This window comes from Gobio gobio, assembly GCF_949357685.1.
Source record: "Gobio gobio genome assembly, chromosome: 9".
Taxonomy (NCBI): Eukaryota; Metazoa; Chordata; class Actinopteri; order Cypriniformes; family Gobionidae; genus Gobio; species Gobio gobio.
In genome coordinates, this window is record NC_137115.1 from 53316855 (window position 1) to 53331181 (window position 14327).

General features: G+C 39.3%; 1 protein-coding gene across 1 annotated transcript in view; it reads right to left on the reverse strand.

The window, feature by feature from the left end:
- Nucleotides 1-4352, reverse strand: part of kcnab1a (potassium voltage-gated channel subfamily A regulatory beta subunit 1a) — a gene marked incomplete at both ends in the record, with an annotated part of 179998 nt that extends 175646 nt beyond the window's left edge. The window contains one exon of the mRNA XM_079825788.1: nt 4081-4352. Within this exon, the coding sequence (XP_079681914.1) occupies nt 4081-4352 (272 nt within the window). The remainder of the gene's footprint in view (nt 1-4080) is intronic.
- Nucleotides 4353-14327: the final 9975 nt, after the last annotated feature.

Genomic DNA, 14327 nt, shown 5'->3' on the forward strand with positions numbered 1-14327 from the left:
ATTTGTATGCAGATTTCACATGCAAATTTTGCATATGCACGGTTAATGAGAGCCACGGTTTCTAAAAACATACTTTAAAAAGAATGTTTCCTCAAGTGTTCATTTTAAAGCAAGGCTATGATATCTGTGTCATTAAACTTGGCAGATCAATCCCCCCTATCAAAATGAAATGTTCTCACTGCAACCACTTAAATATCCTTAATTGCATTTTATTGATTTTTCCCTGCAGGTATTAAAACTTAAGAGTTCAGATCAGTAACAAAATGTCTCCTGAAGAATACAGGCTTAATAACTGTGTGCACAAAACATAATTTTGTCATTCCATTAATGCAAACCAAATAATATGTGAAAAAAACGAACGATTTATATTATAAATAAAATTATGAAAGTATGACAAAATATTTTTGCATCCAAATGCATCAAAAAAAATATAAATAATGAATAATGGCAACAAAAACGTGAGCTAGGTATTTGGCTCCAGGTTTCAAAATAATACGTACTCCAATTTTCCATCAATAAATGCAAAATGAATATTTCTAGTTCATTATAAATGCTTGTCATTGTAATTATGAAGCTGTAGTAAATTAGCATGAAACTTGATAAGACTAAATATACCATGCATCTCTCTGTCTGTCTTGTGCTCCGTCTAGGTCTCGAGACCTATTTTAGCAGATAAACTTTCAGCTTTAAGAAAAATAGAATAAAAGGCGACCGCAATCTCGCATAATACAGCCGTGGGCCTCTGGCTTCAAACCCATTAGCCTTATCTGCATGCTTCATTTTCTTAAGGACATAAAAGCAAAATCAGCTCAAGGACAGGCTGCCAGAATGTAAGACACTATGTAAGAAAGGATTTGGGTTGGAGCTCTCGTAATGTCAAACATCCCAAAAGAGAGTTAGAAACAAAATTCCCTCAAACGCTCACAAAAATCCCAGTTTTGGCCTTCATGTGGAGTGGGAATATCTAATTAACCAGGCAGTGCTGCATCATGAACTACTTGTTGAATTCCTTAGGAAAAATAATAACAAATAAGACTAATGTTGATGTACAGTACAGCTATAAAATGAATGACATGAATGTGAAGAGTACAGCTCAGATAATTTGGTCTTGAAAGAATTTGATGAGAAATCTTTGAATTTATATTGAAATCTCACTTTTGTTTCCATACTTTAAAACTGGAATGTTAAAGGAATAGTTCGCCCAAAATTTTTGAAATTGTCATTAATCAATCACCCTCATGTTGATCGCTTTATAGGATGAACAGATTGAATTTAGGCTCTTATTCACATATAAACATTGATCAGTGAACATAAACAGAAGCTCAAACGTGTGGCGTAACACGAGAATGAACCTCATTGGTTCTTCAGAAGCTCAAACGTGCTGCGTAACACGAGAATGAACCTCATTGGTTCTTCAGAAGCTCAAACGTGTGGCGTAACACGAGAATGAACCTCATTGGTTCTTCAGAAGCTCAAACGTGTGGCGTAACACAAGAATGAACCTCATTGGTTCTTCAGAAGCTCAAATGTGTGGCGTAACACGAGAATGAACCTCATTGGTTCTTCAGAAGCTCAAACGTGTGGCGTAACACGAGAATGAACCTCATTGGTTCTTCAGAAGCTCAAACGTGTGGCGTAACACGAGAATGAACCTCATTGGTTCTTCAGAAGCTCAAACGTGTGGCGTAACACGAGAATGAACCTCATTGGTTCTTCAGAAGCTCAAATGTGTGGCGTAACACGAGAATGAACCTCATTGGTTCTTCAGAAGCTCAAACGTGTGGCGTAACACGAGAATGAACCTCATTGGTTCTTCAGAAGCTCAAACGTGTGGCGTAACACGAGAATGAACCTCATTGGTTCTTCAGAAGCTCAAATGTGTGGCGTAACACGAGAATGAACCTCATTGGTTCTTCAGAAGCTCAAACGTGTGGCGTAACACGAGAATGAACCTCATTGGTTCTTCAGAAGCTCAAACGTGTGGCGTAACACGAGAATGAACCTCATTGGTTCTTCAGAAGCTCAAATGTGTGGCGTAACACGAGAATGAACCTCATTGGTTCTTCAGAAGCTCAAACGTGTGGCGTAACACAAGAATGAACCTCATTGGTTCTTCAGAAGCTCAAACGTGTGGCGTAACACGAGAATGAACCTCATTGGTTCTTCAGAAGCTCAAACGTGCTGCATAACACGAGAATGAACCTCATTGGTTCTTCAGAAGCTCAAATGGAGGGACAGAAAGCTCTCAGATTTAATTCAAAATATCTTAATTTGTGTTCCAAAGGGTCTTATGGGTTTGAAACAAAGTTAGGGTGAGTAATTAATGACAGAATCATTTTTTTTTGTTGAAATAACCCTTTAAAGATGTGATGTCAGTTTGCACACAGGTGAGAATGTCAGTCATTCGCGGAGCTTGAGGGTCAAAGGCCTGAAACTGCAAGGATTACTGTGTTGACATGCTCGGGTTTCAACCTAACCTCAATCAGAACGTAAGACAGAAAGAAGACATGCTCTAAGAATAGAGATCATGTTTATACATACTTTCCCATAGATTATCAAATTCACACAATCATAGGACAGCTGAGAATAACTGCACAAAAGATCAGGGGTCTTCAGCCTTTTTCGGGTCATGGACCTCTTGGTAAGTACACTCTAAAAAAAAAAGTCTCGTAATCATAAGGGAACCTTTTTTAGTGCTATATAGCACCAATTTTGGTGCTTCAGTGGTTCTTCAGAGGTGCTATATAGCACCTTAGTCAAAGAACCGCTGAAGAACCTCTGAAGAACCGGTGAAGAACCTCTGAAGAACCGGTGAAGAACCTCTGAAGAACCACTGAAGCACCAAAATTGGTGCTATATAGCACTAAAAAAGGTTCCCCTATGATTACGAGCCAAGAACTATTTTGGTGCCATATAGAACCTTTTTTTTTTTTTAGAGTGCACTCTAAAAAAAAAGGCTCGTAATCATAGGGGAACCTTTTTTAGTGCTATATAGCACCAATTTTGGTGCTTCAGAGGTTCTTCAGCGCTTCTTCAGAGGTGCTATATAGCACCTTAGTCAAAGAACCGGTGAAGAACCTCTGAAGAACCGCTGAAGAACCTCTGAAGAACCACTGAAGCACCAAAAATGGTGCTATATAGCACTAAAAAAGGTTCCCCTATGATTACGAGCCAAGAACCATTTTTGGTGCCATATAGAACCTTTTTTTTTAGAGTGTACTTTTGATCAATTTAATGCATCCTTGCTGAATAAAAGTATTAATTTCTTTAAAAAACAAATCATACTGACCCCAAACCTTTGAATGGTAGTGTATATACTTGCACTGGTTATTATTATACTCATATTATATTCATATACATTACTTTCTACAATAAAAAAAGGTTCTATATGGCACCAAAAATGGTTCTTGGCTCGTAATCATAGGGGAACCTTTTTTAGTGCTATATAGCACCAATTTTGGTGCTTCAGTGGTTCTTCAGCGGTTCTTCAGTGGTTCTTCACCGGTTCTTCAGCGGTTCTTCAGCGGTTCTTCAGCGGTTCTTTGACTAAGGTGCTATAAAGCATCTCTGAAGAACCACTGAAGCACCAAAATTGGTGCTATATAGCACTAAAAAAGGTTCCCCTATGATTACGAGCCAAGAACCATTTTTGGTGCCATATAGAATCTTTTAATTTTTTTGTGTACATTTTAATTTTGGAGGGTAAATAAAGCATTTTCATAACTTCATCTTTGCCTGAAAAATGCGTTTATATTGTATCTTTGTCAAACACATATTTTCATTTTATTCACAAAAATTTGAGCGAACAATGATTGCAATACCCCATTGAAAACCTGTTTTAATGAACAAATGTCAGCCAGCAACAGCTTATTAAAATAAATGTACTAAATGTGCTACTTTGCATGTGCTTCACTCACACACACAACAGCAATAAAACCCCCGTTGTGTTTGCTTTCTTACAATATTAATAAACGTGGAAAGAGACAGACAATCCTGAGAATATCTAAGGCCTGAATAAACAAAACTGCCCCGGGTTTTCTCACACGTGATATTCTCCACTGTGCTGCTTTCAGGACTCACCGGTAAGGCATGCCAGTCTCATGAGCAACACTATCTTCTCTGGCCCGGCCACACAGCTTCAAGTACCAGTTGGTCTCCATCTCCCTGATGAGAAAGGCTCTCCTCGCCCGCAGCAGCGCCGCCTGCCGGTGCTGAGCATGGCTGTCCCGAGAGCTCTCCTGAGAGCTGCGATGCCCGCGGTGCCCTGACAGAGAAGCAGCTGACTGTCTGCGGTGCCTGGAGGGCTCCTCGGGGCCCCCGCGACCCACCGAACTACTGCGAGCCGCGATCATGGCCCCGGGGGAGCCCCGGTCTGGGTTCGATCACAGTACGCTGAGATCGCTCAATCAAAGGATGAGTAGCGTCCTGTCTGAGACTCACTCACGGTCAGCGATTCCGTCTCTTTCTCTGTGTGTGTGGTCTTCTTTTCTCCAGGCTCTCTTATAACCTCCCTGCGTGCTGAGGATGAAACCAGATCTGGCTGAGCTCTTGGGTCCGGCTGTAGGGCTGGGCAGGGTTGGGCATGGCAAGCTAGACTTGGATGTAAGTCAATGCTAGTTAATGTTACTGGAGAATGTAGTCCATTCGTAGGGCCCTATGAAATCCGTTAGATTTTTTCCCAAATTCCGTTTTTTCCGTTTTAATTTTTGCAAATTTCTTTTTTTTTCGTTAAAATTTTTGGGAATTCATTTTTTTTTACCCTTAACTGTTATTTTAATCGTAAAAAGAGTGTGTTTTTAATGTTAATATAATAGAACATAAAACATAAAATAGGAATGACCTTAAATGTATTGAGGTAATAAACATCACATTTACTTTTCAGGACAAATACTGGATGATGCAACATAACACTGCACTCTAAGCACTTCAAGTCACAACTAAATATTAGTGCTGTGAATTGATGATAAAAAAAAAAACGAATTAATCAAATTTTGCAATTAAATTGCAATTAAAAACATTGGAGTTTTTAATATTTTGATATTGTAATAATTTCAGTTACTCTCCAAATTAATGAAGAAACAATTTAAAGACAGCATATTTTAAATATGTGTTGTAATGGCATCTTTTTATGAATGAAGGCCAGTATCACTGACTTTACGAAACATTGATGACGTTACATTACAGTATAACTGAAAGCTATCAATTTCAACATTTACAAGGCTTTAAAAAACATTTTTTTTAATTTAAGTGAACTTAAAACAATCTTTACATAAACCCATTATAATAAATGTTATATTTACCAATGGCCTTCCCTGTCAGACATAGCCTACACAGAAATTGAATAAAGTTATCAACACCTTTCTTAACTGCATAAATAATAAGTGAAATATAGATTAATCATCATTAAAGCTACAATCTTCTGTTCCCGCTGTTCTTTGAACATTAATGACAGACATTATCAGTGCTACTGTCACTTTAAGATCTACCTCAGCCAAACATGATGTGGATAAGACGCGCTGACCCGCGCATCTCATTTTCTCTCAAGTTCATTTAAGGCATTATTTTCCATACAGTACACTAAAGTGCATTAAAAACAAGGCAAAATACAGCAAGCACTCCCTGCGAGGGAACTGCTCGGCTCGGTACTGAGGGCTTAGCGTTCAGTTTCTTAACTTTTTCGCAGACGAAAGCAGAGCCATGGAGCCGCTTCGCCATGCTTTCATTGTTTTGAAGGGGGAGCTGATATGACGGGAGGGGTTGTGTCGCCCAGATTTGCTTCCCCCGGTCTGCATTTTCCCCAGACATACATTCTTCTCCCACACAAAACCGCATTTCATTCCAGTAAAATTCCAGGAAATTCCGCGTTAACACTAGATTCCGCGTTAATATGCCAATTCCGCGATTCCGTGATCGCGGAAATTATAGGGCCCTACATTTGACTGTCCTGACACTATTGGATGAGCTGGACGTTGACACCACTGTTCTCTCCAGCGCTGGTTCAACTGAACTCATTCCATATTTGATTATCTTTACACAGTTATTGAACTGAACTGAATCAACACTGAGCTGAATAATGACTGTTTACTATAGTAAATTTTACAGAAGAATTGAACTCTGCTTGCATCATTGAATCATTATTTTCTTGTGTGTCACTGTAAAGCTGTATTGTGTAAAGCGCTATATAAACAAGGCGAGTTAAAAGGTGAGATTTAGATTTAAGCATCATCTATATGCTTTTATATGCTCTATATTTAGCAGAGAAAGTCTATCCAAACTAATTTTATTTAGGGAGAATAACTATTAAAATAAAGAAATGAACCATTAAAATACATCTAACTTCTCTTATAAGATTTTAAATGAAAATTGTCAAAGATTAACAAATAATGCAGAAAAATTTCTGTGTGCAATGATTAAAAACAAACGTATTATTAAAAAAAAAAAGATTAGAAGCCAGAAAATCTTATGGATTTTAAATTTTATTGTATTTGTATTTAACAACTAGAAAGAATGTGGGCTCTTTGGCTATAATTTATCAGCTTAATTATATTAAATAACATTATATAGTCGCATTTATCTGACTGTTCTTCTTTTGTTTGTATTTTGAAAGAACTTCATGCATTAAATTGATCAAAAATGCCAGTTAAGACATTTATAATGTTAAAAAATATTCCTATTTTAACTTCTTAAACTCAAAGGACCCTGATAAGAGTCCGGAATGACGTCATCAAGTCTCTACTTTAAATGTTAAATGTCTGTGGAGGAGCTCTGACCTCATGTGGTACCATTTGAAAGCTTAGAGTCTCTACTTTCTGGAGATATGCATCACTTGCCAATTTACACAAAGTAACTTATTTACACTAAATTACTCTGGGGCCATTTCCGCCTGGATTTGGCCTACCCAAATTGAAAAGCTTCCCCATACCCACATACAGTGGTCTCTAAATACACAATTTTGGTGTCATTTTACAGAAAACCCTTTGAAGTTACTAGTTTTAGCTCTTTCCAGCATATGTCAGCAAACTCTGGAAAAATAATTTTGCGACACTGGGATATTGCATTTATACCACTGTATATGCAACATGACATAATGACTTTGCGTAAAAATACACGCCACTTTCTTAAGCCAAATGGCGTGTTATCTGTACGCATTTTGAGCTATCCGTGTGCATGTCTACGCCGTGTGATTCCACGTGAATATAAATGGATTTATAAACATAATAAATGAGGTTATTTTGAAAATGTAAAAATGCAGAATGTTTCTTGTGATGGGTAGGTTTAGGGGCAGTGTGTGTGTGTGTGTGTGTGTGATGGGTAGGTTTAGGGGTAGGGGCAGTGAAGGGGGATAGAATGAAACAACGTTGATAAACACGCTAAAAAGCGTTTATGCGTCTTTATAGCACGCCAAAATGGCATACGAATTGGCGTGTATATTAGAGAGATTTGGGTAGGCGGAAATTACATAAAAAAGGTAATATTCCTCCCTTCAGATCCATTTGAATAAATCTTGCATACAACATGATACAGACAAAATGATTTTTTCCAGTATTTGCTGCCATCTAGTGGAAACAGCCAAAACTGTCTGCAGGGTGCTAGAGCACACAGAGCCTGAGTTATACACTTTCAAAAATGAATGTATAACTAAAAAAAATCAAAAAGCGCCTCTTTTTTGGAGGGGTTTATTATAGCTCAGGCGACATATACGTAAATGTTCATCACTTTTAGCAGTGTTTTATGTAACTTAAAAGGGTTCCAACCTCTGTATGTGGGTATGGGTAGCTTTTCAATTTGGGCAGGCCAAATCCAGGCGGAAATCCCCAAAAATGGTCCCAAAGCTAAGGATTTTAAATAAATGCTGTTCTTTTGAACTTTGCATTTATCAAAGAATCCTGGAAAATAAGTTACCACAAAAATATTATGAAGCAGCACAACTGTTTTCAACATTAATAATGATCATAAATGTGTCTTGAGCATCAAATCATCATATTAGAATGATTTCTGGAGGATCATGTGACTCGGAAGACTGGAGTAAGGATGCTGAAAATTCAGCTTTGATCACATTTCATTTTACAATATATTCCGGAAGAAAAAAGTTATTTAGAATTATATTTCATAATAGTATAGCTTTCACTGTATTTTTAATCAGATAAATGCAGCCTTGGTGAGCATAAGAGATTCTTCAAATATATATATCTTTTTTTTTTTTTAAATGACCAACTCCAAACTTATGAATGATAGTGTATATTGTGCACCCCCATTTTTTGTATACAGTAAAATGGTCTACAAAAAGAACGTCCCATCCTAATAATAATATGACCCACCTCTGATAATAAGCAATAGTAATATGTCACCAAGCCCTCCAATACGTCCTAGGAAATATGTCAACACAGACAGGAAAGAAAATTGCTATCATCAAGCCATTTCACAGGCTCTACTTTCAAAGGTCGGGCACCCAGCAGGTCCCAACAATATCTCATAATCTCCTCTCAGGGTGACTGCAGGCGCTCTGATGAAGCTCACACTCACCAAACAAACAACAATCCAAACGGTAACCTTTTTAAACATTGAATTTCTATATTTAACCACTGATGTAACAGTCTTCGGGTCACCATTTCTATCATGTTTGCTGCTATAGGATATAGGTTTCGCACCGTGACCGTATCATTCCCGAGTGCAGCATAAGATAAAGCCTCGCTTATGTAACTTGCAACCTATTCACTTTCACACAGACACACACACCTGAACACCTGCTTCCTATAGAAAAGATAAAATGTGTCATTAGAATGTTTTCAAACGTTATGTTTGAAGCAATTAAAGAGCCTTTAGGTTGTTTATAATCTGTCGAATAAATCCATGCTCACCTCAAAGATGAGAAATCCTTCAGCAAATGACTTGCTTACTTCCCCAAAAATGTTTTCCCTGCCACCGAAATCACCATAAAAATTAATCCTCCCTCTGATTGGGAGCGAAAAAAAAAGTTGTATGTTGTTAAAATGTCCTCTCAAGTACTTTAGAGGAGTATGAAACCTTATTTCACGCTTGAGTAGAGGAGTTTTAAAGCATCCTGAAAGTCTTTCACCTGAAGGACATCCCAAGACAGGCTCTCTTAATCAATTTCAGCAATGTGCCCGCATACATGCAAATGGACGCAAAACAGGAGTGATCGATGTTCTCCGAGTCCATCAAAGCTCCTGTCAGAGGTGTGCCAATGCGGAGATCACACTCAAGCAGAAAAACTACAGCAAAAAATGAGGCGATGAGATGCGAGCACAAACCGGTATGTTGTCCAAGACAGCAAATATGATATTTACGCACATTATTCGCTCCAGTATCACCTTGATTAATCACAATCACTTAGGAATTAATAGGTAATCAAATATGAATTTTGGAGTAACTCAATGCCGCTCTATCAGATATTCTACACACCCCACAGGCCTTGATCTCACGGGTCACATTTCCGAAGATGAGTGCTATTCTAAATGCTTAATAATTGATACGGGTAACGTCTATCTGGTCTGGCTGATGATTGGGGTTAAGAGTATATGCGTGCGGGTTTTTGGTTTGGGCAAAGTGGTTTGCGAGATGGAAAGTGAGAGAAACCAGAACCCCGTCGAGTGGACCTTGGACGTGACGTGGAGAGGAAACCGGAGCACAAGTAGGTCAGTGTTTGGCCCGACGACAAAGGTGAGAACGCTGTCATTCACGTCTGAAGCATATCGGACTCCTCTCACACTACGGGCGAGTGTGAAACAATATGCTGAAAATGACACTCATGCACAGGAACACTCATATATATATGGGGGCAAAGGTGAAAGTATTTGTGACCAGTATCCAGACAAGGTAACTAAACTCCTCCTCCACTGGTGACCATTACATCCATCAGCAGAGGTCACGACCTCTGACACTGCTACAGTTGCTGTGCCATTGCTCAAATGCTATCGAAAAGCCGGTTACTATGACATCAAACACAACATAGATCACAATTACACTCGCGCATGCAAACAAAACAACAAACAGACAGCTCTGAAAATGTATATGGCCCTAGAGACAAAATCTACTACAGCTCCATTCACTTCCACAATCACTTACACATCATTCTGGAAAATATATCTGTTACTTCTCATGAGGCTTTAAAAGTGGCCCCTGAAATAGAGAGAGATGAGATACATGACTTAAAATGAGTCTATCATCCAGACTAGGAACTGGGGAAGGGCTCTGCCTTTACATGATTGGACAAATTGAGAATTGGCTTTAGGAGTTGTAATTCATATACTGTATACAGTATATACACTATTGCCAAAAGTATTGGGACACGCCTCCAAAATCATTGAATTCAGGTGTTCAATCACTTCATGGCCACAGGTGTATAAATCAAGCACTAGTGCAGACGCTTCTACACACATTAGTGAGAGAATGGGCCGCTCTCAGGAGCTCAGAGAACTCAAGCGTGATCGATGGCCACCTGTGCAATAATCCATTCGGGAAATTTCCTCACTGCTAAATATTCCACGCTCAACTGTTAGTGGTGTTATAACAAAGTGGAAGCAATTGGGAACAACAGCAACTCAGCTACAAAGTGAAATCACAGAGCGGGGTCAGCGCATGCTGAGGGTCACAGAAGTCGCCAACTTTCCTCAGAGTCAAGAGCTCCAGACCTCCAAACTCCTGTGGCCTTCAGATGAGCTCAAGAACAGTGTGTAGAGCTTCATGGAATGGGTTTCCATGGACGAGCGGCTCATCCAAGCCTTACATCACCAAGTGCAATGCAAAGCGTGGGATGCAGTGGGGTAAAGTGCGCCACCACTGGACTCTAGAGCAGTGGAGACGTGTTCTCTGGAGTGACCAATCACGCTTCTCTGTCTGACAATCTGAAGGATGAGTCTGGGTTTGGTGGTTGCCAGGAGAACGGGACTTACCTGACTGCATTGTGCCGAGTGTAAAGTTTGGTGGAGGGGGGATTATGGTGTGGGGTTGTTTTTCAGGAGTTGGCCCCTTAGTTCCAGTGAAAGGAACTCTTAAAGGGTTAGATCACCCAAAAATGAAAATTCTGTCATTAATTACTTACCCTCATGTCGTTCGACACCCGTAGGACCTTCGTTCATCTTCAGAACACAAATGAAGATATTTTAGTTGAAATCTGATGGCTCTGAAAGGCCTCCATTGGCACAATGGCACGGTTCACTCTCAAGACCCTTAAAAGGTACTAAAGACGTCGTTACAAAGTCCATCTCACTACAGTGGTTCTAAAATTACTTTATGGAGTGACGAGAATAGTTTGTGCGCAAAAAAAACCCTAAATAACGACTTATATAGTGATGACGATTTCAAAACACGGCCTCATGAAGCTTCGAAGCGTTATGAATCAGTGAGTCGATTTAGCAGTTTGAATCGCCAAATTTCAGCAGGTTGGCGGTTTGACACACGATCCGAATCATGATTCGACTCACTGATTCATAACGCTTCGAAGCTTCATGAGGCCGTGTTTTGAAATCGTCATCACTATACAAGTCGTTATTTAGGGGGGTTTTTGCGCACAAAAACTATTCTCGCCGATTCATAAAGTTATTGTAGAACCGCTGTAGTGAGATGGACTTTGTAACGACGCCTTTAGTACCTTTTATGGGTCTTGAGAGTGAACTGTGCCACGAACGACATGAGGGTAAGTAATTAATGACAGAATTTTCATTTTTGGGTGAACTAACCCTTTAATGCTTCACCAAGACATTTTGGACAATTTCATGCTCCCAACTTTGTGTGAACAGTTTGTGGACGGCCCCTTCCTGTCCCAACAAGACTGACCAGTGCACAAAGCGTCTCCATAAAGTCATGGATGAGCGAGTTTGGTGTGGAGGAACTTGAGTCCTGACCTCAACCCGATAAAACACCTTTGGGATGAATTAGAGCGGAGACTGAGGGCCAGGCCTTCTCGTCCAACATCAGTGCCTGACCTCACAAATGCACTTCTAGAAGAATCCCCCATAAACACACTCCTAAACCTTGTGGAAAAAGCCTTCCCAGAAGAGCTGAAGCTGTTATAACTGTAAAGGGTGTGACACTGAAGAGTCAGCTTCGATCACAGGAATAAATTACATTTTAATATATATATAGCGACAACAGTAAAGGACAAAAGAGGACCAGGCCTGGACATTTATGTGTTTTATGTTTGTGTGGCAGTTCTCTGTGAGAAACTCGAGGTCGGCTTATTAACACTTGCGCCACCAGACTTGCTCCGTTCCCAAGGCTCTCGGCCTCGTCCTGCTTGCCACAAGAGAGTATGTGATTTCGGATTCAGCATACATATGCCCCAGCTCTGCACAAGCAGGGCTCGACATTAACGCTTGTCCGCTTGTCCGGGACAAGTGGATTTTTTTGAAGGGGCAAGTGAAAAATAATTTTACTTGTCTGACGGACAAGTAGCCTGATAAAACGTCATTAACAAAAATAACTAGGGAATCACCCAAATGCAAGAATGATTCTGCATTCATTACTGTAATTGCCGATGGTCAGTGAAAGATAATAATGTATAATGAACAGACGGTAACTAACGCACTGTTGACGCTCGCGCAGCCTCTCGAGGAGAAATCGAAACAAATGTGTGCCGCTCACACAGAGAAACTCAGTTAACACACTGCCGTAAAAATGTAGAAATGTGGAGTTTATTTATATTTTTAATATGATACAGTTGCAACGTCACATTCCCAAGAGTCCTGTTCTCCTGAATAACATCAAGACTGAAAATGACACTGATTTCATATGACAGTTCCATAAACAATTATTAACATTAAGTCACTTACATTTTAGATGCAATATTGAGTGTTTTTGTTCTATTTCAGCAGCGAAAATAGTTCCAAAAGATCATAGCAGAACGCGTGTCACAGCAACAGCTTGTTAGTGAATGATTCAGCATTTTGAATGAATCGATTGAATCAAAGATTCAATGAATTATTCGTAAACGCCTACCTCATTGTTGAATGAATCAGCGTTTGAACGAACTCATTCAGACCGTCACCTGCTGCCACCTACTGGTGGTTTAGTTTCATCTTTCCTGCATTTCTTATTTGTATATTTAAAACAATCTCAAAACATTATTTAATGCAGTTGTAATTTTTCAGTGTAAATTATTTGATTTATTTGACTGGTAACAGCCAGTGTCGTCTTCTAATTTAATTGATTGATCCAATTCAAGAATATAAAAGGAAAGCTGAAGCATAGCCTATATTTAATAAGATTAGGGGAAAAATGCCCTTTATAAAAGGTAAAAATATCACAAATATGCATATGTCAAAGCTGATTGAACACTGGTGAGAATATTGCTTCAGAATAAATTTTATTTACAACACACACAAAAAAAAATATTTTTTTTTTTCCAGACAAGCACATTTTTTACTCGGACAAGTGGATGACAGATTTACTTGTCCGAAGGACAAGCACGTGAACAAGCTTAATTTCGAGCCCTGACAAGGCGACCCGACTTCGAGTCCCGCTTCACAGTCAGGGCTTTCTCAAGCCAACATCAAAGTTTGTTTACAAACTTTAGATTCTAGTTAAACGTACAATCCTGCACAGAACAGATGGCTACAGTATGGTCTCATATCGATGTTACTAAGAGTAAATCTATGCATCACTCTTACATTGTAATGAATGCGAGAGGAAATTAAGCAATGCTGAGAGAGAAGAGAGTGGAGACGGTGAAATATAACAGGATAGAGGGAATGAAAGATGATGAGTGAGAAATAACTTGAGTCATGATTATGAAAAGAAAGAAAAAAAGGATAAAGACTGAATCAGGATCAGCGGCTAGATCTTTGACTGAAGTTTCAATGAAGTGATGCTGAATAGAAAATCTTCCAGATTGAAAAGGACAAAATGAGTGTTGAAATCTTTCTATGGTCTGTCCCTGGACTCTACACTTATGACAGTTTGGCATTGAAATGACGGTCGTGTTCTTCTCTTTAACATGCTGTGCTTTCACTGTGCGAGTGGGGGTCGAATAGGTCACTCAGTCTGATATAATTCATCAAGCCAAATAACATTGAGTCATAGCCAGGAGAGCTTCAATCATAATTGTCTTGGTCCCAAGGGCTCTCATTCAGCCAAGCGATTTTATTTCAGTTGTGAAGGGTGAAGATTAAAATGAAAAAGGGTGTGGGGGGGATAATGGAATGATGACTGCCTCTTATCTAAAGGAGCCGAGGGAACGGCTTTATCTCTAGTGGATATGCAGAGCAGAAAAAACACAGCAGTTTCCAAAATTAGTGCACATGAGGAGGCAGCCGAGATAAAGGAGCAAGGAATAAGACGTGTACACAAATGCCCAAAGCCCTGCCCTT